Source organism: Triturus cristatus, chromosome 4_1 (assembly GCF_964204655.1).
Source record: "Triturus cristatus chromosome 4_1, aTriCri1.1, whole genome shotgun sequence".
NCBI classification, from domain to species: domain Eukaryota; kingdom Metazoa; phylum Chordata; class Amphibia; order Caudata; family Salamandridae; genus Triturus; species Triturus cristatus.
The window spans coordinates 13,250,082-13,276,790 of NC_140585.1; the positions used below are offsets into that span (position 1 = coordinate 13,250,082).

The 26,709-nt window shown below is 45.5% G+C and overlaps 1 protein-coding gene across 2 annotated transcripts in view; it reads left to right on the forward strand.

The window, feature by feature from the left end:
- The window catches only part of LOC146839305 (GTPase IMAP family member 7-like), a 277,862-nt gene that overhangs the window by 196,616 nt on the left and 54,537 nt on the right, over window positions 1–26,709 (forward strand). For both annotated transcript variants that reach the window (XR_014981059.1, XM_085651338.1), the window contains exon 3: window positions 12,189–12,259. Coding sequence is in view for 1 of the 2 variants with exons in the window: in XM_085651338.1 (XP_085507464.1) it covers window positions 12,189–12,259 (71 nt within the window). In the remaining variant the exon portion in view is untranslated. The remainder of the gene's footprint in view (window positions 1–12,188; window positions 12,260–26,709) is intronic.

Here is a 26,709-nt window from a genome sequence, read left to right on the forward strand (position 1 = left end):
ATAGGAGAGTTCTTGGAAATCCCTCTCTCTTAAAGACCTCTTGCCAACAAGAAATAACACAACTAGAGGTCACATCTGATACACAAGAAATCTCCACCCATCTGGAATAGAGATCAATCAAAACAATTGAATAAGGAGTACGATGTTCACCATTGAGAGGACCAACAATATCAATAGCAATATCTTCCCAAGGACTATTTGGAAGTCTACGACAAACCATGGGAACTGTGGGAGTGGTAAGGACTTTATCACTAATCTTACATTGCATTAGTGATAAAGTCCTTACCAAACTCTCTAACTTCTCGCTCAACTTCCAAATCCATACCGGGCCACCAGAAACATGCTCTCAATCTTACTTTTGTTTTCACAATCCCTAAGTGACCCTGATGCGCCTCCTCCATTAACTTTTTCCTAAGGGAGGAAGGCGGAACTAACTAAGTGCCTCTTGGTAAAATTTCTTTACCAACAGATAACTCATCTACAATTAATCGCCAAATTTTGGGCAAAGAATCATCAAACAAAACTTTCGACTGAATCATGCTCATGACTTTCAGCAACTCACTATCTTTTTTTACTTCCTCTTTCCACTCATCCTCCTTTATAACACCTGAGGTTATTTCACAGACACTAACTTCTTCTTCCAAGAAATCATCCATCAACTGTTCTTCTCCTACATCTCACACCAAATGAGACAGACAATCAGCTGAAACATTATCAACACCAGGGAGATGTTCTACACTAAAATTCAAATCCTGAAGGCCAACGACCCAACGTCTTATACGCAAGGAGATGAAATCAAGTCCCTTTTTTAAAAAATAATTCTTTTAATGGCTTGTGAACTGAACAGACTTTAAAATAAGTTCCCCAAACAAAGGTTCCAAATTTATTAAGAGCCCAGAAAATAGCCAACGCCTTTTTTTCAATTACTGAGTAATTTAGCTCTGGTCCACGTAAACTCCTAGATGCACAAGCAATTAAATGCTCTTTACCACCTCTATTTATTTTTTTAATTGCACCTAAACCTTTAGAGCTTGCGTCAGACAACACAGTAGTTTCTTCACCTGGAATAAAAGCTTGTAAACTTGTGGCATTCTTTAAATCCTCTTTAAGTTCCACAAATTACCTTTGACAATCATTGGACCAAATAAACTCTTTATTCTTACCAAGCAACTGCCTCATGTTACTTGATTTGCTTACTAAATTATTTACACATTTTGCATAATACTCTATCATTCCTAAGAAAGCGACAACCTCCTATTTTGTTTTTGGAGTTGCTAATTGAAAATGGTATCAACCAATTCCTTCTTTGGAACAACACCTGAGGCAGTGATACGATGACCTAAATAGTTTACTTCTTGAACTGAAAACTTGCATTTCTCAAATTGTAATGTGAGATCAGCTTTTTCAAGCTTATCCAGAACTAGTCTCATATTTGTATTACGTTCCTGTTGAGTTATACCAAATATGAATAGGTCATCTTGATAACACTTAATGCCTTTCACACCTTTTAAAATAGAAGCCATGACTCTCTGAAAAACTAACGCAGCAGACACCAGACCAAACGGCATCCTTTTATACTTGAAGGCACCCATGGGAGTGATGAATGCCATTAGGTCCTGTGAGCTCTGCGTCCGTTCTATTTGATGATATGCCTGTGTTAGGTCTAAGGTTGTAAAGAATTTTGTACCACTTAATGTGGACATTATCTCATCTATATTTGGCAGTGGAAATTTGTCAACAACTACCTCCTTGTTAAGAGACCTTAAGTCCACACAAAGTCTTATGTTACCATTAGAGTTGTTCACGACAACAACTGGAGCTAACCACTCAGAAGCTTCCACAGGAGAAATAATTTCTTGTTTGAGTAGTTTGTCTAATTCCTGTTCCACCTTTTCTTGTAATGCAATGGGAATCCTCCTCACTTTTGCTACAGAAGGTACAGCTCCATATTTTAGCTTAATACAATGTTTGTATCCCTTTAAGCACCCTAACCAATCTTTGAACAAACACGGAAATTCAGACACAAAGTCATTTGATTCACCTTCAACTCTTTGGATCTGTACTTGAGGTTCCGCATTTGGACTCAATATAACCCCCAACAAACGTTGATGTGGCCATCCAAGTAAACTGTCACCTATTTTAGATAAGTAAATTTTCCCGACTATCATTTTCTTTTCCATTTCTATAAATGCATTGAAATACCCCAACATGCTAATGGGTTGACCATCGTAACCTCCTGGATTTACATCAATTTTTTTAGCTTAGTTTTATTTTGGAACCACTTACAGAAGGTATCTTTTGAAATAATAGTGAGATGTGAACACAAGTCAATTTCATATCAAGATCAATTCCATCAACCCTTACACTCCCTATGGGATGATCAGTACATTTAATCTCACCAACTTGTCAAACTATTTCATTTATCTCCTTGTTTTGAAATTTCTTTTGTTTTGTTCTACAAGATTTTAGAAAGTGACCTTTTTTACCACATCCATGACACACAAAACACAAAGCTGGACAGGATTTTGAATTTGCTTTGTGACCAGACCTTCCATAACGAAAACATTCAAAAGTATTCTTTACAACATCTTCTTTGACTATCTCCTTTCTAAACAGTTTTCTCATTCTTTACAAGACATACAGGGGCCGATTCACAGAACTAACTTAAGACAAAATCCTAAACTTACTACTTTTGGTATTCACATAAGTTAGGATTTTGTCTTAAGTTTGTCTTAAGACAAACTTAAGACAGTCTTAAGACAGACTTAAGGAAGTCTTAAGACAAACTTAGGACAAACTTAAGACAGACTTAAGACAGACTTAGCCTTAACCACGCATGTGTATGGTTCAGGCTAAGTCGGTCTAGTGTCCGTGCCGGCCGGACTTCACAGGAGCGTCGGACAGGAACAGGTACGAGGAGTTAGGGGGTAGAGTGGGGGGGTATGTGTTATTTTTTTGGGGGTGGAAGGGGTTTGTAGAGGTGGGGGGGTTTGTGTTAGTTTTTAGGGGTGGGAGGGGTTTGAGTTAGTTTTTAGGGGTGGCAGTTTGAGTTAGTTTTTAGGGGTGGGGGTTCGGGTTAGTTTTTAGGGGGTAGGAGGGGTTCGAGTTAGTTTTTAGGGGGTGGGGGGATTTGGGATAGTTTTTAGGTGATGGGGTTTCAGGATTGTTTTTAGGCGTGGGGTAATTTGGGGTAGTTTTAAGGGGTATTTTTTAGTGGGTGAGAGGGTTTGTGTTAGTGTTTATGGGGTGGGAGAGGTTTGAGTTAGTTTTTAGGGGGTGAGGGAGTTCGGATTAGTTTTTAGGGGGGTTCAAGTTCGTATTTAGGGGGGGAGGTTTGGGATAGGTTTTAGGGGGTGGATTATTTGGGTAGTTTTAAGGAGTAGTTTTTAGGGGCGTGGGAGGGGTTCACATACGTTTTTAGGGGGAGGGGGTTCTTGGTTGTTTTTGGGAGATGGGAGGGGTACAGATTAGTTTTTAGGGGGTGGGGGTTTGGGGTAATTTTGGGGAGGTTGGGGAGTGTATTTAGGGCTCAGGGGGAGAAGGAGGGAGGTGGTAATCTCAGTCACAGAAAGCTGTTTACCGTACATGCCTTTACCACTTAAAATCATGGTAAAGGACGGCGTGGTAAAGCTAGTCGTAGTTAAGACGCGGTCGTAGTTAAGATGCTGGGTTGTTCGGGTATGGGTTGCAAAGGAACTCGTTGTTCCAACGTACAACCCTTTCTGTACCTTGCAATGCAGGTCTAGTATAAAGCCCTACATAGCATACCCTGTAGGCAACCAGAAGCTGTGGCTGCAGTGGCAAGTGGTGCTCCGGGGCTTGGTGTAGCTTTATTTCTATGGTCTTCAAGCAGTGTAATGTAGGACTGGTGTCAAGCTCTGCATTTTTGTACCTCAGATTCTACAAATGGAAGTGCTGAGCGATGCTCAGGCTGCTTCTGGCCTAATGATGTAACACCTCGGTCATAGGGCCTTCCGGGTCATGGTTCGTGGGTGACATCGCATTCTGGTCAAAAGGCTTCCACAGTCAGGCTCATAGTTGATGTCAAATCCTGTCACACACCATGGAAGTGATGTCATTTTGAGTCGCGTGAGCAGGATGTCACGCCACTCTGGGGGCCACGCAATGGGTCTCTGAATTCCTATGTGTGGAAGAAGCGTCACTTCCAGGGTGAGCCATCTGTTAATATTAAGACTAATTGAAGGTATCCTTTTGTTACTACTGATAAAGGGTACTACTCAGATAGAAACTCAGTATGTTACTGAACAACCAGACACTTTGAAGGTGCAAGAAAGCTCTGTGTCTGTTACCCGTGATGCAAAGGACTAAATAGGACACGTTACACACACCAATTCAGGAGTATACAAATGGTGACATGTTCAATGAGGATTCCAACATACCAAAACCTTTCCAACAGTATTACAGCACATATATAAATGGGAATAGTCAAATTCAAAAACACTAACTCCACTACAGTCTTTCCTCACTACTAAAGGAGACCCTCCAATTAAATGGCAAGAATGGAGAGAATATTTCTTAAACTATATTGATGCGTTAGAGGATGGTGAGGACGAATTAACTCAAGCCAGAAAAAAGAAAATTTTGCTTCATGCTCTTGGTCCTCAAGGTCTAAAAGTTTACAACTCAATGAACAAAAAGACGCATGCTGATGATGATTCAAATGTGTTTCTTCATTCTCTTGAAGATCTGGACACATATTACTCCACGTCAGTATGTATGGCCATTGACCGACACAAATTTTTGGAAAGAAAACAAGACAAACAAGAATCTGTTGAAGATTTTTTTTCAGATCGAAAAAAATTAGCCTTGACCTGTAGGTTTGGCTCACTTGAGGAAGAACTAATCCGAGACCAAATCATAATGTATGTTAACAATGAGCATGTTCAAGAGCGTCTCTGGGTACATGGTGAAGCATCATTGTCAGATGTAGTCGCTTTAGTTAAGAAAGCAGAAATTACCAACAAATGTGCTAAGGCCATTTCGGAGTCTCCTAAAGAAATTGAGAAACTTACGGTGAACAAAATCACTTCAAAACCCAAAGGAAAGTTTCCCAATTCATCCCCCTCCAATAGAGACACTACTAACATTCAAACCGGATCTGCAACATTGAAATGTTACAGGTGTGATAGTAAAAATCATTTAGCTAATTTCAAGAATTGTCCTGTTAGGAAACAAAAATGTCTCCAATGTGGTGTTATTGATAATTTTACAAAGGCGTGTTGGCACAACATGAACAAAAAGAAAAAGGTTACTTTGCTTAAAGATGATTATAATGATTCTCCTTCCACATCTTCAGGTGATGATATTCCTAATAAGAATGTTGATTGTGTTTTAGGAGTTTCTGATAGTGTTAACTCGTTAAATATCAATTGTAAATCTAAACCTGTGTGTACAATGTCAATTGGTGGTCAGACATGCTACAACGTGATTTCTTAGATCTCAAAAATGAACTTTGTGATGCTAAGGAACTAGTAGGCTTTGATCCTTATTTGCCTTGCATCATTACCACTGATGCGAGTCAAAAGGGATTAGGTGCTGTGCTATCACAAAGAGGGAAAATGGGAAAGAAATGGCAGTTGCATATGCATCCAGAGCTCTATCTCCAGCTGAGGAACGATATTCTGTAATTGAAAGGGAAGCGTTAGCAGTAGTATGGGCACTTGAACACTTCAGGAGTTTTATATGGGGTTATCATGTTGACGTTAGATTTGACCACAAACCCCTAGTGAAAGTTCTTTGCCCTGATGGATTACTGAATGCTATGCCTGGAATAGCTAGAATGTCAGTTCGTCTTTTGGATTACATGTACTCTGTAAGCTATATCCCAGGGGTTAAGAACCAAGTAGCTGATTGTTTGAGCAGATTACCCTTGCCATTGGAGTCTTCAACAGAAAATTTGGACGATTTTCAAGTGGCTGGGATAAATCTAAAGAGGGATAATGTTAGTTTGAGTCCTCAGGAATGGGAAGAGTCTATGATTAAGGATGAACTTCTTGCAAAAGTTAAAAAATGTGTTGTTAATGGATGGCCAATTAAGAAATTGTTGTGCGAAGAATTGAAACAATTTTGGGAAGTACGTGATGAATTATCATTTAAGGATTGCAATATATTAAGAGGTGAAAAAATAATTCCACCAAAAGATTTAAGAATGAAGGTCATTCAATTGTGTCATGAATGTCACCTCGGTATTGTTAAAACAAAAAAAAATTTCACAGGAAATTGTATTGGTGGCCAGGAGTAGATGCTGAAGTGGAGAGAGTAGTAAGAGGATGTTCTTCATGTAATAATTCAGACAAATCTCTAAGAACGACCACTCCTCCTTTGTGTCCCGTGTCATGTCCTGAGATGCCGTGGGAAACCTTGGGTGTGGATATCACTGGGCCCATTACTAAGAATAATTGCGGCATGTATATATTAGTTGCAGTGAACTATTTTTCAAAATGGCCAGAAATTAAAGTAGTAGAGAAAGCAGATTCAACCACCGTTCTTGAATTTTTAGACGAGTTGTTCCAGAGAGAAGGACTTCCTAAAGTTATCATAACTGATAATGGGGTTCAATTCAAGTGTCATCTCATAGAAGATTTTTTGAAACGCAATGGTATAATACACAAAGTCACTTTGATTTATCATCCTTGCGGGAATGGCGAAGCAGAAAGGTTCAATCGTGTAATCAAGGACTCAATTCAATTATCCAGCCTTAAAAGTCAAGATTGGGTGGTAGGAATCAAGAAAATGGTTTGGATGTACCGTATTACTCCTACTGTTACAGGTTACAGTCCTTTTAACTATTATGAAGGGGCGTGTTCCATTCACTAAAGACAATCATTGTTGGTTAAAACATTCCAGGTTATTAGAATGGTCACCTGAACATGTCAAAGAAAATAGTCACATCAGGAGAAGTATAAAAGTTACTATGACATCAAGCACAACACGAGAGGGATCATGTTTTAAGTAGGTGATTTAGTACGTGTTAAATTACCTTTTAAACTGAGAAAAGGGCAAAGTAAATTCTCAAAACTCTTCAGCTTAGTTGAAATTTATAAGAATTCAGTTAAGTTGTCAGATGGACGGCGCGCGGTCAACAGATTGACTGCTACGCTAACGCCACGCTGTGTTTTTTAATTATCGCTGCTGCTGCAATTATTGTCAAGTTTATTTTTAAAATTGTGTATTTGCCGTTCTGTTGTTACAAAACTCCTGTGCCTGTCCCTCAACTTCTCGCATTGCCTGCACATTAAAAATTTGACTGCACCACTCACCATTTGGGTGTTTGTATTCCACCAAGATCCCGACCGCCATCTTGAGAGTAGGGCTGAGACGCCACCAAGACGTTTCCGGGGCTGCGCTCTAGTTGGAACGAGCACCGCCTGGCAAATGCTATTTAGGGGCCAGTTGGTCGGCGCGCGGTCAACAGATTGACTGCTACGCTAACGCCACGCTGTGTTTTTTAATTATCGCTGCTGCTGCAATTATTGTCAAGTTTATTTTTAAAATTGTGTATTTGCTGTTCTGTTGTTACAAAACTCCTGTGCCTGTCCCTCAACTGCTCGCATTGCCTGCACATTAAAAATTTGACTGCACCACTCACCATTTGGGTGTTTGTATTCCACCAAGATCCCGACCGCCATCTTGAGAGTAGGGCTGAGACGCCACCAAGACGTTTCCGGGGCTGCGCTCTAGTTGGAACGAGCACCGCCCGCCACACGCTATTTAATGGCCAATATGGTCACGCGCAGCGTACGCGCGCAGCATCGCGCTGGAGGATCGCCAGAGGAAAGCCCGTCTGTGCCCGTCCGGGCCAGGACGGGCCAAAGGGCCACCCCCCCGGGCCGACCACGGGTTTACTCACCTGCTACCCTCAGATCCCTCCGAACAGGTTCAGCCACGTTGGAATGGGATAACTTAGGCCAGTCTTCCGTCGGAGGCTTTGCTACAAGGAGAGGACACACCTAACCACACTAGCACACAAGGTCTGATAATCGCCACGCTTAACACTCGCTCTTTACATAAACACCATCTGGAGGTATTTACACTTCTGGGTGAGGGCGAGATAGACATCCTTGCACTCTCAGAAACATGGCTAGGTACCTCGTCAACACCGGATATTTTAGCTGCCTTACCTCCTAACTTTGATGCTCTATGGTATAACCGCCCCAAGGACAGCAGAGGGGGAGGGGTAGCAATTGTGTTCAAGAAGAGCCTTAAGGTGACACAGATTATTGCAGAAAACTGTGATTGCGCAGAATTATTAGGGATAAATATATCATTAAAATCCTCATGCATCTTGCTACTGCTAGTATATCGTCCACCTCAGAGTTCACCAGATTTTAATGACTCCTTTTTCGAACTACTGACGGATCTGGCCTCCAGATATAAGTCCCTTATAGTGGTTGGGGATTTTAACTATCACTGGGACAAGGTCCCTAGGGGGCCCATTGCGACTGAGTTCGAAACCAACCTCTCCGCTCTCCATCTAAACCAACTTGTAAAGGGCCCCACCCATGTGAAGGGCCACACTCTTGATCTTGTTTGGTCCTCTCTGTCACTGATGAAAATTCTGGAGGTTAGCCCTTGCATCTGGTCAGATCATTACCTGATCAAGTGCTGGGTTCCGGGAGACCCCTTATTAGCGGCCCCTCTACAAATTAGGAGGAAAGTCCGTTCTTGGAAGAAGATTGAGGCTGACTCTTTAGTGTCGACTCTACTCTCTCTCCCCCCCCCTCCTAAGATGAAGCAGGTGAATCTGGACTCATATACTATGACCCTTACAACCTGGATTCGATCTGCTTTAGATAAGCTTGTCCCAGAATGACTGGAGCTCACTCGGAAAAAAGGAAAGGGTGCTCCCTGGTTTGATGCATCACTTAGAGAAAAGAAGCAAGCTCTCCGTAAGGCGGAGCGCAGGTGGAGACTGAATTATGGGCCAGCAGAATCACTTACGTTCAAATCACTTCTGGCCAGCTATAAATTGGCAATCCTGGCAAGTAAATCCGCCTTCTATGAGAGTATAATCAGGGAGGCCACAAACAAACAAAGAGAAACCTTTGTGATTCTAAGGGAACTCACGCAGCTAAGTGATAAAAGTCTTGGGTTGGACCAACCCGACTGTGACACCTTTCAAGGCTTCTTCCTTCAGAAGGTACAGGATATACTGATGGACATTGCCACGCCTTCAGACAGTCCGCCACTACCACCGTGCCTAGACACCCAACAGCCAGCTGGGGCTTTGAATAGCTTCCCTGATATTGATGGTAAGCATCTGACAGAACTTGTCAGTTACATCAAATCGGGATCCACTATAGATCCTTGTCCCCCGAAAATCTTTAAACAGGCTCTGCCAGGCATTCAGTCCCAACTGCTGCACCTACTGAATGCCTCTCTAGAAGCGGACTACCTTCCAATATCTCTGAAGGAAGCCCGAGTTTCCCCAATTCTGAAAAAAGCGGGTGCTGACACTAAGGCATTGAAAAATTACAGGCCCATCTCCCAACTGCCTTTTCTCAGTAAGATCTTGGAAAAACATGTCTTGAACGCCTTGGCCAGCTATCTGGAAGAACACCACCTACTTCATGCCAGGCAGGCAGGTTTCCGGCCACAGCACAGTACAGAACTGGTTATGGCTAAGGTCACCGATGAGTTACGAATCAGAGCAGACAACAAACAACCATGTGCTCTGATTCTGCTAGACCTGTCGGCAGCCTTCGATACGGTCAGCCATACCATCTTGCTGGACCGCATCGCGAAGCTGGGGATAGCCGGCCAGGCGTTCAAGTGGCTAGAATCCTTCCTAACAGGCCGCACACAGAGGGTTCAGATGGGGGATCAGTTGTCCGGGATCAAGGATGTGACGTGGGGGGTGCCTCAGGGGTCCGCACTATCTCCCTTACTATTCAACATCTACCTGCAACCTCTGATGGAAGAACTCACGCGTAGAAATTGTGAGATCTTTAATTATGCGGATGACACGCAGCTACTGGTGCAGCTGGAAGAAACAAAAGAAGCCCAGGAATCAGTAAGGAGCCTGCTTAGATTTACGGTCAACTGGATGACCAATAATTTCCTCAAGGTGAACGCCGAGAAAACGGAGGTGCTGGTGCTTACCAACAAGGTCAACCCTTGGGATGATTTGTACTGGCCCCCAGAACTCGGTAAAACTCCCATTCCTGGCACAGTAGTGAAGAGTCTCGGCCTAAAGATTGATGCGGACCTTACCATGGCTCCTCAGGTGTCGGCTGTGGTGGGTTCCTGCACGGCCGTGATGCGGCAGCTACGTAAGCTTACCACCATTCTTTCAGCTCCTACGCTGCAAACCATCGTCTCAGCGACTGTTATTTCGAGGCTTGATTATGGTAATGCTTTGTATCTGGGCTTATCGCAGAAGTTGCTGAGGAAACTGCAGGTTGTGCAGAATGACGCAGCCAGGCTGATCTTCTCTCTCCCGAGAAGCTCACATGCAACCATACTTCTTCGTAAGCTGCATTGGCTGCCCGTGAAGTTTAGGGTCCATTTTAAATGTCTCTGCATGGCTCACAAGGTTCTCTTTGGCAACGCCCCAGAGTATATCAAGCAACGCCTAAGGAAGTATGTTCCTGGCAGATCCCTACGCTCTGGTTTTGTCTCCAATCTGGTTCAACCCAGATTTAATCTAAAAACTAAAGGAGGCTGTGCTTTCTCAGTATTCATTCCCCAACTTTGGAATGACCTGCCGGCCAGTCTGAAGGAAGACTCACAGTTGCTCTCTTTTAGGAAAAAACTGAAGACATACCTTTTTGGAAAGGTAACATCCTCAGTCTAATTGGAGCAGGCAGAGAGCACTGAGGCGTCAGTATGTGTGTGGTTGTTCTGTTGAGCGCTTAGAGACCGGTGGTGATAGGCTCTATATAAGAACCCTATAACATAACATAACATAACATGGTAAGATTTGGCATATTGGTATGGTAGTAAAGTGCAAAGGTAAACTCAGCAAGTGGAATGAAAAGCCAAATGATAGCCAAATCACAAAAAGTTTCCATTGGCTCGATTGGGAAGATGTGAGATCTGAATGTTTGTCAAAGTTTGTGCAAGATGAGAATTCTGAGAAAATTGAAGCCCCCCTAGTTACAACTCAATTAGAGAACTCATCTGATTCTACACAAGTTGAGAATGAGAATTCTCTTGATGCTGTACAGAATGAAGGTATTTCTGATGATGTTGTTCTCAATTCTGATTCATCAGACTTGGTTGAACATGAAGCTTCATCTGATCCTGAATTATCATCTAAATGTAAAGACGTTCTTGTTAATAGATTTCGCAGAATAGTAAAACCACATGATTATCTCAAAGACTTTGTCATTGATTTGTTTTCTTTTATTCTCTACTTTTGTTACATTGATATGTGTGAGAAAAAGTTAAGTTATCTTCTTAAATTGCTCGATTGTTAGGAGAAAAGAGGTGCTGTTATTTTTTTTTCTTATTTGTGTTAAAGGGAGAAGGTGTGTTATGTCTATCTCTTATCCTCATTTGCATATTGTTACATTCTGATGCTTTACATCATTGATGACGCTTGGAACTTCCAGGTGTCATCAGTGATCAGCTGTGCTGGTCTTTATGCTTGTAACTCAATAAACTACCCTTTGAAGCATATCAAAAACCCTTGAGTTAATAGGGCCCTCGGACCAGCTGCTGTCACTCCCTGCATCCAGGGGGCCATAGATACACACTTGGTCAGGTCCCACATTAGACACAGTTGCTGTTTTAAATTGGGGCAGCGCTGGGGCAGTCCTGGTGGACATTGTGAGGCGGTTTCAGGTCTGGCTGACATTTTACTGTTGAAGTCGAATCATTTCATGTACTTGTAAATTACCATAAACCACACTTGTGATGTCATTTAATTTGTATTGGTCAGCCCATAACTCAGTGAAGATTGCTGAGTGATTTTTACTGTAATGCTATTGAGTGATGTATTGCTTTGTGGCTGTGTTTCTTTGACCCCAATTAAAATAAGAATTAGAGAATTAAAAGTGAGATAAAACTACTTCATCAATGTTATTCTCCTCATGAGAACACAAAGTAACATCCCGAGCAGAGAGTGTGGCCGTTGTCTTGCGAGTGAGTGTTTTGTCAACAGCTGTTCTTGAAGGCAGTCATGTGCATGGATCTTTTCAAATGACCCTTTTTCTTTCTTACAGAAAATACTTGCAAATGTCAGAAATGAATGACGAGGCCATTCAGTGGACATGTGATGGATCACCAGAGAAAGGTGAGTAGAACTGCTTTCCACACTGAACCTATCTATGAGTGCCACATATGCCAGTGTAGCTGTTCGGCATCTTTATTTAGCAGTGCCTATGAAGCCACCTGAAATACAGCGCATTCATTCAAGGTTACGTATCTTATCCTGCGAACATTTAATCTTGCTACGGTGAAGCATACATTTTGTTTATTTCTATTCTAGCACCTATCTACCCAAGTTATGGGGGTAGCATGGAGTGGGTGGGGTTTGATTGTTTGTAACATTACAGTATGCATGACGCGGGCACAGATCCCTAGTCTGGCTAATGTTGTGGTAGGTGGGGTGGGTGTCGGAGATTCCCATAGCGGGTTGTATGGCTTCTAACACAACATCGCAAGATACTTACAACAAACTCAGATTTTTGACCTGTAATATCAGAGTCCTCAACGATTTTAAGAAGCTGAGAAAAGTTTTGACATATCTTAAGAGACATAGGGTGGATGTTGCACTAATTCAGGAAACACACCTTCCCCCCAATAGCAGCATCTTCACTGGCATTATAGTGCATCTGGGTTTACTATGCAGGCGCGGGGAGTCCTCATGTGGGTTAGCCCTGAGTCGGGTATCACCCTGGAAGAAGGTGACCCACTTATTTTTTCATACATTATCTGACCGACTGTTGAAAGAACCAGATTTGCCGCTAATATGGGGTGGTGATTTCCACTGTGTCTTTGATCCATCTTTGGTTCGCTCTAAGGGCCCCCCTAGGTGCCCCTCAGCGACTGCTAGAGCAATAGTAGATATCAGTGGACAACTGGGTCTTTTTGATGTTTGGCACCCGAGATCCAAGGGCACACTACTCTGCTCCGCATGACTTCCACACCAGAATTGACTACTGGCTGATCTCTAGATCACTTTTTCTTGTGAAACGCTTCCTCCTACATTCTCTAATCACTCCCCGGTTTTGCTTGACATCGAGGCTCCTCTGAAGAACGCCCCCTTCAAATAGAGATTCCCCCATACTCCCTACTGGACACAGTCTTTAGGGCAGAGCTAGCTGATTCCATTGAAACTTTCTTTAGTGATAACATTGGTACAGTTCACCACTTTTCTACAGTATGGGAGACTTTCAATGTATTTATTCGTGGTGTGACTATTTCTCAACATGCGGGAGTACTCCGCTCATTACGCAACAGGTTGTCGACTATTGAGAGTTAGCTAGCCCAGTTGGAGCAGACTCACCTACAAGACAGTAATGCTCAAACCCTTGAATATCTGAAGGAAGCTCTAGTGAAGTATGGAGAAGTTGCAGATATCGTGGTGAAATATATGGGCAAATACGCTATAGCTAGCTCGTATGGTGAGGTAGAGTGCCCAGGCGCTGTTCTTGCTGCCTTGCTGCGTCGTAGAAGAGAGGGCAGCTCAATTGTGGAATTACGAGGTGAGGAGGGCAATTCGCTGCATGATCCAGATGCGATTGCTAATAGATTTCATAGCTACTACACAGAGCACTATAACTCCAGAGTGATCCCAGATGAAGCTGAAATGGAGGATTACCTACAACATATACAAATGCCCTGGCTCACTAATGAGCAGAGAGAGCACCTGATAAGCCTACATGGTCCCTCCGAGACCAGTGCTGCCTTCAACACAACATGCAACGGCAGCGCCCCAGCCCAGGATGAACTAACAGTGTCCTTTTAGGCTTTTAGGAAGTTACTTATTCCACATTTAGTTATGTTGTTTGAGGAGATGATGGGAGCAAATGAGAAGCCTCCCTCAATGCTTTAATAGTTACTTTACTGGAACCAGGGAAGCCGCCGACTGAATGCCCCTCTTATAGGCCTCTATTGCTTCTGATATTCTGATATTTGCCAAACTTTTGGGACCATTACTGGTTGCTCCGGAACAAGCGGGCTTTGTCCTGGGGGGCAGCTTAACATATAACATACAAACTGTATTTGGGGCCATACAGCATATTAAGACGGAGGTCAGGGCTGCTGCAGTCTTCCTCGTCACTGAGAAAGCATTTGACTCGGTGGAGTGGGTATTTATGAAAGTGGTGCTGCGACAAATTGGCATAGGTGATGTCTTTCTTAGATTAGTGGCAGTCTTATATAACTCACCATTGGCCAGGATCAGGGTGAGAAATGCAAACACATTCCCTATTAAAATTTCAAGAGACACCCGTCAGTGCTGCCCGTTATCCCCGTTGCTGTATGCAATTGTGGCAGAGCTGTTAGCATGCACTCTGAGAGAGTATCATGGGCACAGAGGGATTCGCTTCCCTAGTTATAGTCTCATAATATTGGTGAATGCTGATAATATGCTCTTATATGTCTGAGACCCGGCAACAAATCTCACCTCAGTGCTCACCGCTTCGATCGGAGCTATATCAGGCCTAAAAGTGAATTGGCCAAAATCCATTATGTTTCCTCTGACCCCTGCTATGTTGCCCATTAAGTTGGGTTTTCCATTGCAATGGTCTACTGAGCCTGTACGTTATTTAGGCATACAAGTAAACACAGATTAAAACTTGGTGCTCAAAGAGAATTATGGGAAAGCTATATCTAAGCTGGGGGACGACGTCAATCTGTGGTTTTGCCTGTCATTATCAATGATGGGGCGTATATCCCTTATGAAGATGATAGTTCTTCCCTATTTATTATTCCTGTTTCAAAACATACCGATGTTGCTCCTGAAGTCAATGTTTAACCCCTTCCACACGGGGGTAATTTCCCCGCGGCGTGGGGGTGGTGGCGGCGGTGGCGCTGTGCCCGTGACGAGCCCAGCTCGTCATGAGGCACAGTGGGGCACAGTGGAGCTGAGCTCGTCACGACCCCGCCCACTGATTGATTCTCCCGCACAGGCGGGGAATCAATCGCGCGTGGGCGGGCCGCGATGGTTATGACGAGCCCAGCTGGGCTCATCATGAGCACCGAAGCGGTTAAGACTCTTCGTTCTATATTGATACAATTTGCTTGGGCTGGTAAACAACTTTGAGTTAACTTACATTGCAGGCAGATGCGCGCCTGTAAGGCAGAAGCTCTGTTTTTTGGTATCTCGCTAAAATCTAAGTACGCTCTTATTTTAAATACGTTAAGAAACACCTGATTTAATTTTGGTTTTAAAGTGGGTTTAACTCGCTGAATTTGCACTCTAACTGCCCAGTTTAGAATTTGCACTGCAGACATTTGCACAGTTTCGAAAACTGTTTTTACTTGCTCTTAACTTCTCCTCAGTTGCTCCTTGGCTCGGTTGCCCCTCCCCGATCCACCACGGTGTTGCAGGGATTCTGCTTATGCACAGAACTATGCGTAGGAAACCAGGACCTCAGTGAATTGTGGTGTACCAAAAACTCACCTCAGAACCCAGAACCCCTTATCCGACCAGCATCAGTGTCCCATTCGTTATCCGAGTATTATCTCGGCGGTCCCAATGTATAGACAACCCAGAACAAGCGACTTAGGGTATTCTCAGGAATGGTGGGAATCAGAAATACCTGTTCGTAATTATTCTCATATCAGTCCACAACAGAATAAACAGAGGCATGGTAAAGTTTAAAGAGTTTATTTTATAAACCTCGTGTCCTAAGATGCAGTACTTTGGCTAAAAAAGCAGACAAATGATTAAGATCAAAACCATCAGCATTGTTACAATACCATAGAAAATGAAAGGAGTAATCATAATAAAATGACAGTGGATATCAGCCACCTTCCTTTCGCTAGTAAACTGATATTATTATTATTAGACTAATAAAAGGTCTCTAGGCTTGAATGGGGGACCCCATACCGTAAAGATCAGCTTAGTGGAATCACATCACAGGATCAGCTTAGACTCTGCTCCTGGGAAAGCTCTTCTTCCGAATGAATGTAAAACATGCAGCACTGCAAATATTAAAAGCACTCATCTTTCAGGTATCAGCAGCTGCGTGCGTGTTATGGCTAAATAGTGGGCCGATCAACCTGTACCCAACAATATGCACCGTCTAGCGACCCAGACTGTTTCTTTACACAATGTGCGCACCAAGGTCGCTGCTCACTGTTAGCGATGTGAACAACAGACAGTTCTCATGTGAAGCAAAGTCGGGTAAGCATTTCTCAATTAATAACATGTAACTACAGTGTCGTGTGCAAAAGCAGCAAAAGCGGCAAGATGGCTTTCTAACATCTAACGCGGTTGTGCTAACTTAGCATTGTACATATGTAGATAGCAATCTTCACTACACCCCCCCTTGATCGGACCACTAACCAGTAGGGGCGCACTTTCAAGAATGCAGAGTTCAAGTTTGATAGAACGGAACCAAGGGCATGAACTGTAAGCCCACATAAGGTAAGTGAAAAGTTCGAAGAGAAAAAAGAAAAAATTAAAATGAATCGAGAAAAAAAACCATGTAAAGGGAGAAAAAAATATCATCGATGGATGTACAATGAAACGAAGGGGGAAAAAAGTCAATCCATCAAGGTATAAGCACAATAAGTAGCAACAGCTTCCAAGAGGAACGCTCTGCAAAATTATCTGCCATCCAGTTCAGCAAGGGGAAGGAACACACGTGTTCCTCGACAACCGGAGCCTCTAGCACCTTTCGAGGACAACTGGTATGTTCTTCAAGATAACTTCTCGCTAAGAATTCAGCTGCAGCCTTTCCGATGTCCCAATTCCCTAGGACTCCATGTGCCGTTCCACAGGCCATAATCCTGACGCCAGAACAGTCCAACTCATAAGCCACTAAGGGGCTCATTAGCCGATCATAATCCGGGGCAGGAGACACCGAGTTCGACAGGCACAAATCCAGAGCCCATTGGAATGGACAATCTAGGCAATGAAAGACAGGCTGCACACAAGTAAAGAAGGGAAACCAGAAGGACAATCCATAGGCTATGCTTAAGGTCGCCAGTGGTAAAGTGCCATAATATTCTAGCATCCGGTTACGAAGAAGGAGCAGCCGTGGCATGCTGTCGTGTGACGCAAGTTGTGCATACATAGCGTAGTACGTAGATCAACAAAAGCACCCCAGCCACGAGGGCGAGAAGCAAAGGGAGACCTCCAAAGATGCTGGAAAAAATAGAATGAAAAAATGCCGGGATCACACCAAAAATAGTTTGAAAGGAGGTCACGAGGCCGGAGCCCACAATTTAAAAAAAATGAGCCAGGCCACTTGTTGACAAGGCATTAAAGATAGTCTGAATCAGGGCCCCAAAATGAAGTGGGAGATCAGTATTCAAAAGCGCTTGCACCTCCGTGCGTGTGTTTGCTACGTGAAGGACAAATGTTTCACAGGATGAAGTCAAGGCGACTTCTTTTTGAAACAATAGAGCCCTTATTCTGCTCATCTTGTTGAACTCTGCTTTCAAGGTTGGAATGGAAGGCCAGATGGATACATCGAGCCGTCCATGCGGGGGTGGGAAAAGGACGTTATTACATCAAACTACTCTCTGTGATATAGTCACTATGTAAGGAATTCCCACTAGCATCCCACAGCAAGCTTCATTATTTAATAGCAAATAACTACCGTTAGCAAGCAGCGTAAAAGACGGTGTTGTAACTGGCACCGGGATCCCTTTCAGTACGCAAGCTAAATTAGGAGCGTGCACATTACATGCACCATGCAATTGAATGTGCCTACACACTACAGAGTGATCTGGAGTGGAAGTGCACTCTTCACCTTTTAAGTAAACCTCTTTTCCGTCCCTCACGCATCTATATGTGAACGGGAGTGACCAAACTTCGTGCAGGAAGGCAGTACCAAGTTTTTCATATCTGCCAAGAGGATAATGTTTCATGCACGAACTGAACTTAAACAGGGGGAATGGTAACGTCATCAACCCGTGGATAAGCCACACAGTGGAGTTTAATTCAGCAACAGAGAAAGGTAAAGGTTATAACTTTTCAATGTGCAGCAATGAGTATGTTGCATCTTTCATGGACATGAACTGTTGTTTCGCAGTTAAATTAAAAGGGAGGAGCAAAGATGAAGTATTCATATAGTCCCAAGGGACTTTCCCAGCCTTTAACGTTTGCAAAGTCCATGCAAACTGCATAATGGAACGCAATTGATTTTGACCATGATAGAACACAGACAACTCATCCTGCACAATGTCTACCACAGACGAAACAATATTATCTAAGGTATAAATTCTGGAAGACAGGGTGTTAATGCTATTATCTATTACAGCCAATACTTTCTCCATATTGACTTGGTCAATAGCTTGTAATCTGGATGCAGCCTCAATCTGTGATAGCTTCCAAACTTCGTTGTAAATAGCATATACCCATCTTTTGGACCTGCCAATCGCAGGACCCTTAACAAAATCATTAAAATCTATTTTGTCGTTCAATCGTGGTAAATGAAGTTTAACAGACGCTAAGGTGGAATGTTGCAGCCAAGACTGGCATAACTTCCCTACTGAGTAGGTAGCTACTGTGTGAGAAGATTCAAAACGGGGGTCTACACGAACCTGTGTATACCCCGGTGCTAAATCCAGAAACTGATGTTGACAGGAATCTGAGCTCGTTTGCCATACCAACCACCCCTCAGAATTTAATTCAGAAATATTGAAAGATGTGTTGGAAATGTATGACTGCAAAGTAGCAAGGGACAGATCTGTATGATTATCCCAATTAGGATAAGCACCCAGAGCCGGAGTGGAGGGTGAATTCAATCTTTTAGATGTAGCCAATCCAAAACAGGTGGTCTGAAAAATTGACGAATTCAAAAATAACATGTGGTTCGGGATGAGGCAGGCACGATGCAAAGCTTCTGTTCCCTGCACCTGCCACGGTTTAGAACCCCAAACCGATTTAAGATCGATAGTAGCTTTCCACAGATCATAGCCTCCGATTGCCAACTCGTCCATAAAGGACTTGGAATACAACAATTTGGTGTGTGTCAGTTTAACTTTAGAAGCAGACTCAGCCGCAACCTTAAAATAAAAGGAGGCTGGACTCGACACACCGAAATTAGAAAAGTATGTGAATGTCCACTAACGTGGCGGAGCTGCCAAGCCTAGGGGCTGGACAGTGTTCCCATTGCGTATAGTTTACCAAATTTCTAAACGTATTTGCTCTGTGTAGGAAATGTGTGCCATAATGTTGATAGCAGAATTGCTCACCATAATTAGCAGTATCTAAATACAAATCCTCAGCAGCAAATGCAGCATAATATTTCAAATCAGAAAACAGTGCTTCTATTGCCTGTACATCCCAATCATCCGAGTGGATGTTTTGCTTAACTGCATCACCCATAGAAACACGAAATACATTTGGCACATTGATCACTTCAGTGGGGCCATGAATTTGAAATTTTACAGCATCCCAAGAGATCCCATCACATACAGGCCTGGCAGTAATGTTCACAAAAGTCTGGTCCCTTTTCATAATATGTGATGAGGAGTGGGGGGGTCAAAGTTCCATCAATTAGTCCAATCGTAGATCTTTCTTTCAGGTAGTGTCCATTTATAAGTCTAAAAAACACTACCACAAAACCAATGGACATAAACAAAAAAATACTTATGAGCACCAGCCAAATGTAAGTCCAAGGGGGAATTAAAAAATGTCTTTTGAACCAGGCAACAAAAATAGAAACTTTTGATGGGGCAATGGAAGTCATTGAATTAGTGTCAAAGGAGTAGCGCGACTGGGTGGTGGATTGTAAAACAGGCAACGGGACATCCGCAGGATAAGCATACTCAGCATCTTCAGGTAGACCACCAGCTGTCGGTGGCAATAAAGGACCAGTAACTGTATGCATCTCGACGGCAACATCAGGCAAGGTGTTAGAAGCTGGGGCCACAACAGAATTTCTCAGCATCGAAGGGCAAGAAACCGCTGGTGTCATACTAAGAAGAATCGGCCACTCGCTGTAGCTTGACATTGTCAACAGAGATGTACCTGTTATCCTTGCGACCAGGAAGTGGAGGTAAAATGACTGTACGTGTAACCTGTACTCCAAGCACCGGAACTGGTGCACGATAAGAGTGGCCGAACTCCTTCTTGTTCTCCACCTTCTCACGGACCAGGTCACCAACTTGAGGTAGCCAGCCGACTACCGGAATCTGAAGCGCAGCATCAGATGTGGAGGGTACGTGTTCCTTCGCTAGACTGTCTCTGGCTTCTTGAAGATTCTGCAATACAGCACAGTGATCATCTACGTCAAACATTCGTATGCCAAAGAGCATCATGTATGGGGTCCGCCCACCCAGAGACCTTCTAGGGAGATTATTAAGTGCACGTTGCACGTCATACAAGTGGGCCAGCCAGTTCCGGCCAGTACCTAAAACCCTGGCTGTCAAAGATTGCTTTAAGTCACGGTTCATTCGCTCCACCAAACTATTACCCTCAGGTCGGTATGGAGACGAAAATTTGACTTGGACCCCCAAATTTCTCATGGCTTCTTTGTACGCCTTAGAGGCGAACGCATGGCCCTGATCAGAATGAAAGGTACCACATGCAAAACTTCCAACAAACACACGCAAATCCTTGATGACAGTACGGGCATCAGCACTCCTTTGTGGCCACACCCACAGAAAACGTGTGCACGAATCCACTGCAACCAAGATGTATTTGTGCGCAGTATCAGAAGTAAAAGGACCGCAATGATCTAAATAAACACAACCCAGTGGTTTATTAGATATGTACAACTGAGTTTATGGTGGGCGCGCCGCAGATGAAGAACATAAGCGCAAGCTTGTTTGTATAACCCGAACCACCAGTAACGTTGTTGTAACAGAGATACAGTAGCTGCAACGCCGGCATGCGCGGACGCCATTCCCTCGTGAGCTGCTAATATCAAAGATGGTCTGCAGTCCGCGTTAGGAATCAATCTGTCACCAACGTCGTTTATCCTCACTAATGGGACGTTATCAGGACTTAAGCGATAATGGTAACGAGAAGGGAAAACGCTTGGAAATTTTGTTCCCTTTTTTGTGGCAGCAATAGCTGCCAAGATGTCATCATCGATCTTACTTTGTGATCTTGTAACTGCTGCTACAAAGTATGTCGCCACTGCTGTTTTTGATACCTCGTCAGCTAAGCTGTTGCCGACAGCATGGACGCCAACTCGTTGGTGACCAAGAGTGTGAATAACATTCACGAGAGGCAGAAGTTCTTTAAGTTCTGCCACTCGAACCCAAAGCGTCTTATGCTTAATTGTGCTACCTTTGGAATCACGATAGTCATTTCGAGACCAAAAATGTAGATTTTCGTTGTAAGATTGAACACAATAAAACGAGTCACTCACTATAAGAGTAGTGACTCGAGGATCAGCAAACTCCAGTGCAAGCCCCAGAGCACGAAGCTCTGCCAACTGTGCGGTACAATCACCCAATGACTGCGTATGCACGACATCGGATTGGAATTCACCATTCACGAAAGTACCGACCACAATTGCGCAGGCCGCTGAATAGGCATGCTTCGATCCAGTAGCCGATTGCGCAGAACCGTCAGTGTAAATGACACAATGGTAATCCTCGAGCGGGCGCAAAGACAGAGGAGCTGGATGAACAAATTCATACTGCAAGAACTCCTGAGTCTGTAGTGCCGCTTCAAAGATATATGTGACGTCAGGCGATGTCAAGGAAGTGGCCCATTGTATCCACCTTGGATGCAAAGCCTTAGAATTAGGTACACTTGCTTTCGTCACCGCCTCAAGGGCTGGGTATGGTGTTACCACCTGTTGGAAACCGGGCAACCGGGTCAGCAGTCACCAGGTTTCCAAGCATACAACGGTAGCTTGGCTCGAGCGGCTGGGGTACAGGCACCGTGTGAAGCGTACGTCACACCCTCACAATAACCATGCGTTCATCCGTTCCAAAAACGACACTACACCGTAAAAATTATGAAAGAAAGTAGCTTGTCTTTATCTTTTTCTCTTAGTTGCAGGTTCATAAAAAAAATAAATACAATACAATAAGATTTTCCTCAAAAGAGCAGGTCAAATAAATAATACCACAGTGGGGTTTCAATAAATAGGATCAGGTCATAAATAAGCACGGAATAAATATAGGTGCAATAAATACAGAGGGCAATTAAATACTGTCAGACAATAAATACTATGCAGGAATAAATACAGTCAGACCATAAATAAAACGCCTTCAATAAATAATATAAGCAATCAATAACAATTGCAAATCAGATCACATTTATGAGGTAGTCTGGTTTTACTATGCCCAAGTACAGCTTGTGGTCATTTGGATGACATGGGGGGTGTCCCACCTAGATTGGTCAAGGCTGGGCCTGCACTGAGGTAGACTAAGGGTAACCTGTATCTGGCTCCCCACAATACACAAGCCCTCACAGAGGTCACTACACCAGTCTCAGTTCACCCCTGGCACTCCCAGGCTGGTTCTAACACCCCTCTAGCCCCTAGAATGGTCTTTTAGGGCTCCACAGGGCCTCAAATGCCCTTTCTACCACTTACTGCCCTTTTCACGATGATCGGCTCCGCTCGGCGCCGGGCCGTCGTCGCTGGACGGCTCCGGTTCGATGTCGCGTCGATCTGTTCCACTCGACGCCGTGTCGATGCCGTCTGGCGGTTCCGGTCCGATGTCGCTGGGCGGCCTCGGTTCGATGTCGCGTCGATCTGCTTTACCTGACGCCGGGTCGGTGCCGTGAGGCGGCTCCGGATCGATGTCGCTGGGCGGCCTTGGCTCGATGTCGTGTTCCGGCGTCACAGGGTCATGGTCTCCCCGCTTCCGGGTGTCTCCGGAGTGCGACCTCCACTCCCGACCTCCGTCGGCTCCACCTCGGGTTCCGGCGACTCCGGAGTGCGATCTCCACTCCCGACCTCCTGCGCGCTTCACCTCGACCTCAGGCGACTCCGGAGTGCGATCTCCACTCCCGATCTCCTGCGCGCTTCACCTTGGTTTCCGACGACTCCGGAGGGCGGACTTCACTCCCCCGTCGACGCCTCAACTCGACCTCAGGTGACTTCCTACTCGACCTCCGGTGACTCCACGACCTCCGTCGGCGCCCTCTATCGACCTCTGGCGGCTCCGGGTACGACGTCTGCTTTCAGTCAGCGCCGCTTCTCCACCTCGGGCTCCAGGTCTCCAGGCTTCTCGACGTCAGGACTCCAGGAGAACACTGCTATACAGGTCAGGATCTTGCTGTTCTTCCTTTGTAAGGCCTGTTCCAAATGTTCAGGTCCTTTAGATGGTTTTTCTGGACTTGGTCCCACACAGGGCTCTAGGCTGGGCTCGGTCAGTAGGGACTAGCATCAAGGGTGGGTTTCTGGACCCCACTCCAAGCACTGGTTTCCACCCCTGCTGCCTCACTCCTTCCTCCTTCTGAATCTCCGTCCTCTCTCCTCTCTAGTCAAGTGCCAACTGCCACACTGAGATGGCCTCCCAACATTCTAAACCGCCTCTAACTTTCACAGGGTTCCAGAATGTTGCAGAAGGTTCTAGAAATCTCCAGTGGGTTCTGATGATGTCACAGGTGGCCTCCATTTTGTGTCTCAGGCCCTCAGACAGAAGTTCCAGGGGTAGGGAAAATGGCTCCCTGACACTGCATCAATACTAAAAAGGTCTGGTGGTTCCCAAAAAGGAAAAATCCATAACAGGGTTTGAGGCAAAAGTGGGACAAAATAAATAATGATGAGGAGGGACCACCCAAAGGGCTGACAGGTCTAACACGCGTCCCCCCCAGCTGAAAGTGGGGAGAGCTACCCAACCCCTTGGGAGTTCTCATCACTAAGGCGGAAATACCTTGAGAGACCGTCTGCATTGGCGTGGTCCACTCCAGGCCGATGTTCCACCTGAAAGTCCATTCCCTGTAGGGAAATAGACCACCTTAGCAACTTGGGATTCTCCCCCTTCATCTGCATCAGCCAACGAAGGGGTCTGTGGTCGGTCTGAACCAGGAAGTGCGAGCCAAACAGGTATGGCCACAACTTCTACAGAGCCCATACCACCGCAAAGGCTTCACGCTCTATTGCACTCCACTTCTGTTCCCTGGGCAGTAGTCTCCGGGATAGGAAGACCACGGGTTGATCCAGACCCTCTTCATTGAGTTGCGATAACACTGCCCCAATGCCATGTTCCGATGCGTCTGTCTGGACAATGAACTCCTTGGAAAAATCTGGGGCCCTTAAGACCGGGGCCTCGCACATGGCTTGCTTCAGTCTCACAAAGGCCTGCTGACAAGCCTCCGTCCAGACTACCCGTCGAGGTTGTTTCTTGGACGTAAGCTCTGTGAGGGGGGCCACAATGGTCCCGTACCCCTTCACGAAGCGGCGGTAGTATCCTGTGAGGCCCAGAAGAGCTCGGACCTCAGTCTGAGTCTTGGGGGGTTCCCAGGCCATAATAGCCTCGATTTTCGCCTGGAGGGGTTGCACCGCTCCCCTACCCACCAAGTGTCCAAGGTACACTACCGACCCCTGCCCGATCTGGCATTTACTGGCCTTGATCGTTAAACCAGCTTGTTTCAGGGCCTGGAGAACAGTTTGCAGATGACGCAAGTGATCCTCCCAGCTGTTACTGAAGACGGCAATGTCGTCCAGATAAGCAGCAGAGAAACTCTCCATTCCGGCGAGGATCTGGTTCACCAGACGCTGAAACGTGGCAGGTGCGTTCTTGAGCCCAAAGGGCATCACGCAGAACTGGTAGTGGCCCTTGGGCGTGGAGAAGGCTGACCTTTCCTTAGCTCCATCAGTCAAAGAGATCTGCCAGTACCCGGATGTAAGGTCAAAGGTACTCAAATATTGGGCAGCTCCCAGCCGGTCAATCAATTCATCCGCCCTTGGGATCGGATGAGCATCAGTCTTGGTTACTGAGTTCAGTCCCCGGTAGTCCACACAAAACCTCAGTTCCGGTTGGGCACCCGGTGGTGCAGCTTTTGGTACTAATACCACCGGACTGGACCAGGGGCTGCTAGAAGGTTCAATCACTCCTAGCTCCAGCATCTTAGTGACTTCACTGTGAATGCTGGCCTTCACCTTGTCTGTCATCCGGTAGATCTTGGACTTCACAGGTGGGCTGTCTCCTGTGTCCACGTCATGGACGCACAGGTGAGTCCTACCCGGGACAAGGGAGAACAACGAGGAGTACTGCCCCAAGACCTGGCGGCAGTCCTCCTGCTGTTCAGGAGTTAGGGATGGGGAGAGAATCACTCCCTCCACCGACCCATCCTTTTCTTGAGACGCAAATAAGTCGGGGAGAGGCTCGCTTTCCGCGTCCTCTGCTCCGTCAGTCACCATCAGCAAGATGACTTCGGGCCTCTCATGGTGGGGTTTGAGGCGATTGGCATGCAGCACCCATAGGGGCTGACGAGGGGTCTTCAGGTCCACCAAATAGGTAGCCTTACCCTTCTTCTCCAACACCTCAAAGGGTCCTGACCAGCGATCCTGGAGGGCGCTAAGCTCTCCTGGTTCGATCACCCACACCTTCTGGCCAGGCTCCAACTCCACCGGGTGAGCATTGTAGTCATACCACGCCTTCATCACTGCTTGGCTGGCTTCCAAGTTGTCAGAAGCTTGCTTCCAAAACTTAGCCATTTGGCTCCGGAAGGCCAGCATGTAGCTCACCACGTCCTGGGGAAGCTTCCTGGGAGTTCTTTCCCATCCGTCTCTCACCAGACTGAGAGGTCCACGCACAGGGTGCCCATACAAAAGCTCGAAGGGGCTGAAGCCCACTCCCTTCTGTGGCACTTCCCTGTAGGAAAACAATAGGCAGGGTAGGAGGACGTCCCATTTCCTCCGCAGGCTTTCAGGCAGACTTCTGATCATGCCTTTCAAGGTCTTATTGAACCTCTCCACCAGACCATTGGTCTGGGGGTGGTAAGGAGTGGTGAACCGGTATGTCACTCCATACTCCTTCCACATCGCCCGCATATATGCTGACATGAAGTTGGTCCCCCTGTCGGACACAACTTCCTTGGGAAAACCCACTCGGATAAAGATTCCCATCAGGGCCCTAGCCACAACAGGTGCAGTAATGGTCCTCAGAGGTATGGCCTCTGGGTACCGTGTGGCATGATCCACCAGAACCAGGATAAACCTGTGACCAGCTGTAGTAGGCGGATCTAACGGACCCACAATGTCGATGCCCACCCTTTCAAAGGGGGTGCTAACGACAGGAAGTGGTTCCAGGGGAGCTTTCAGCTTCACCCCTGTTTTCCCACTGGCTTGACAAGACACACACGTCCGGCAGTAGGTGTCGGACGACACTTTCATCTGAGGCCAATAAAAGTGCGGGACAAGACGGGCAAAGGTCTTGTCTTGCCCCAGGTGTCCTGCCAAGGGGATCTCATGAGCCAATTCCAGAAGGAAGGCTCGGTAACGTTGAGGGACAACCAAGGCCCGTGACGATCCGTGCATGGGTGCCTTGGGTTCACTGTAGAGGAGGCCATCCTCCCAGTAAATATTATAGTTCCCCTCAGTGTTCCCTGCTGCCTGGGCGTCGGCCTGTCGCCTCAGCCCCTCAAGGGTAGGACACTCCTTCTGGCCCTTGCAGAATTCCTCCCTGGTCGGCCCTCCCTCC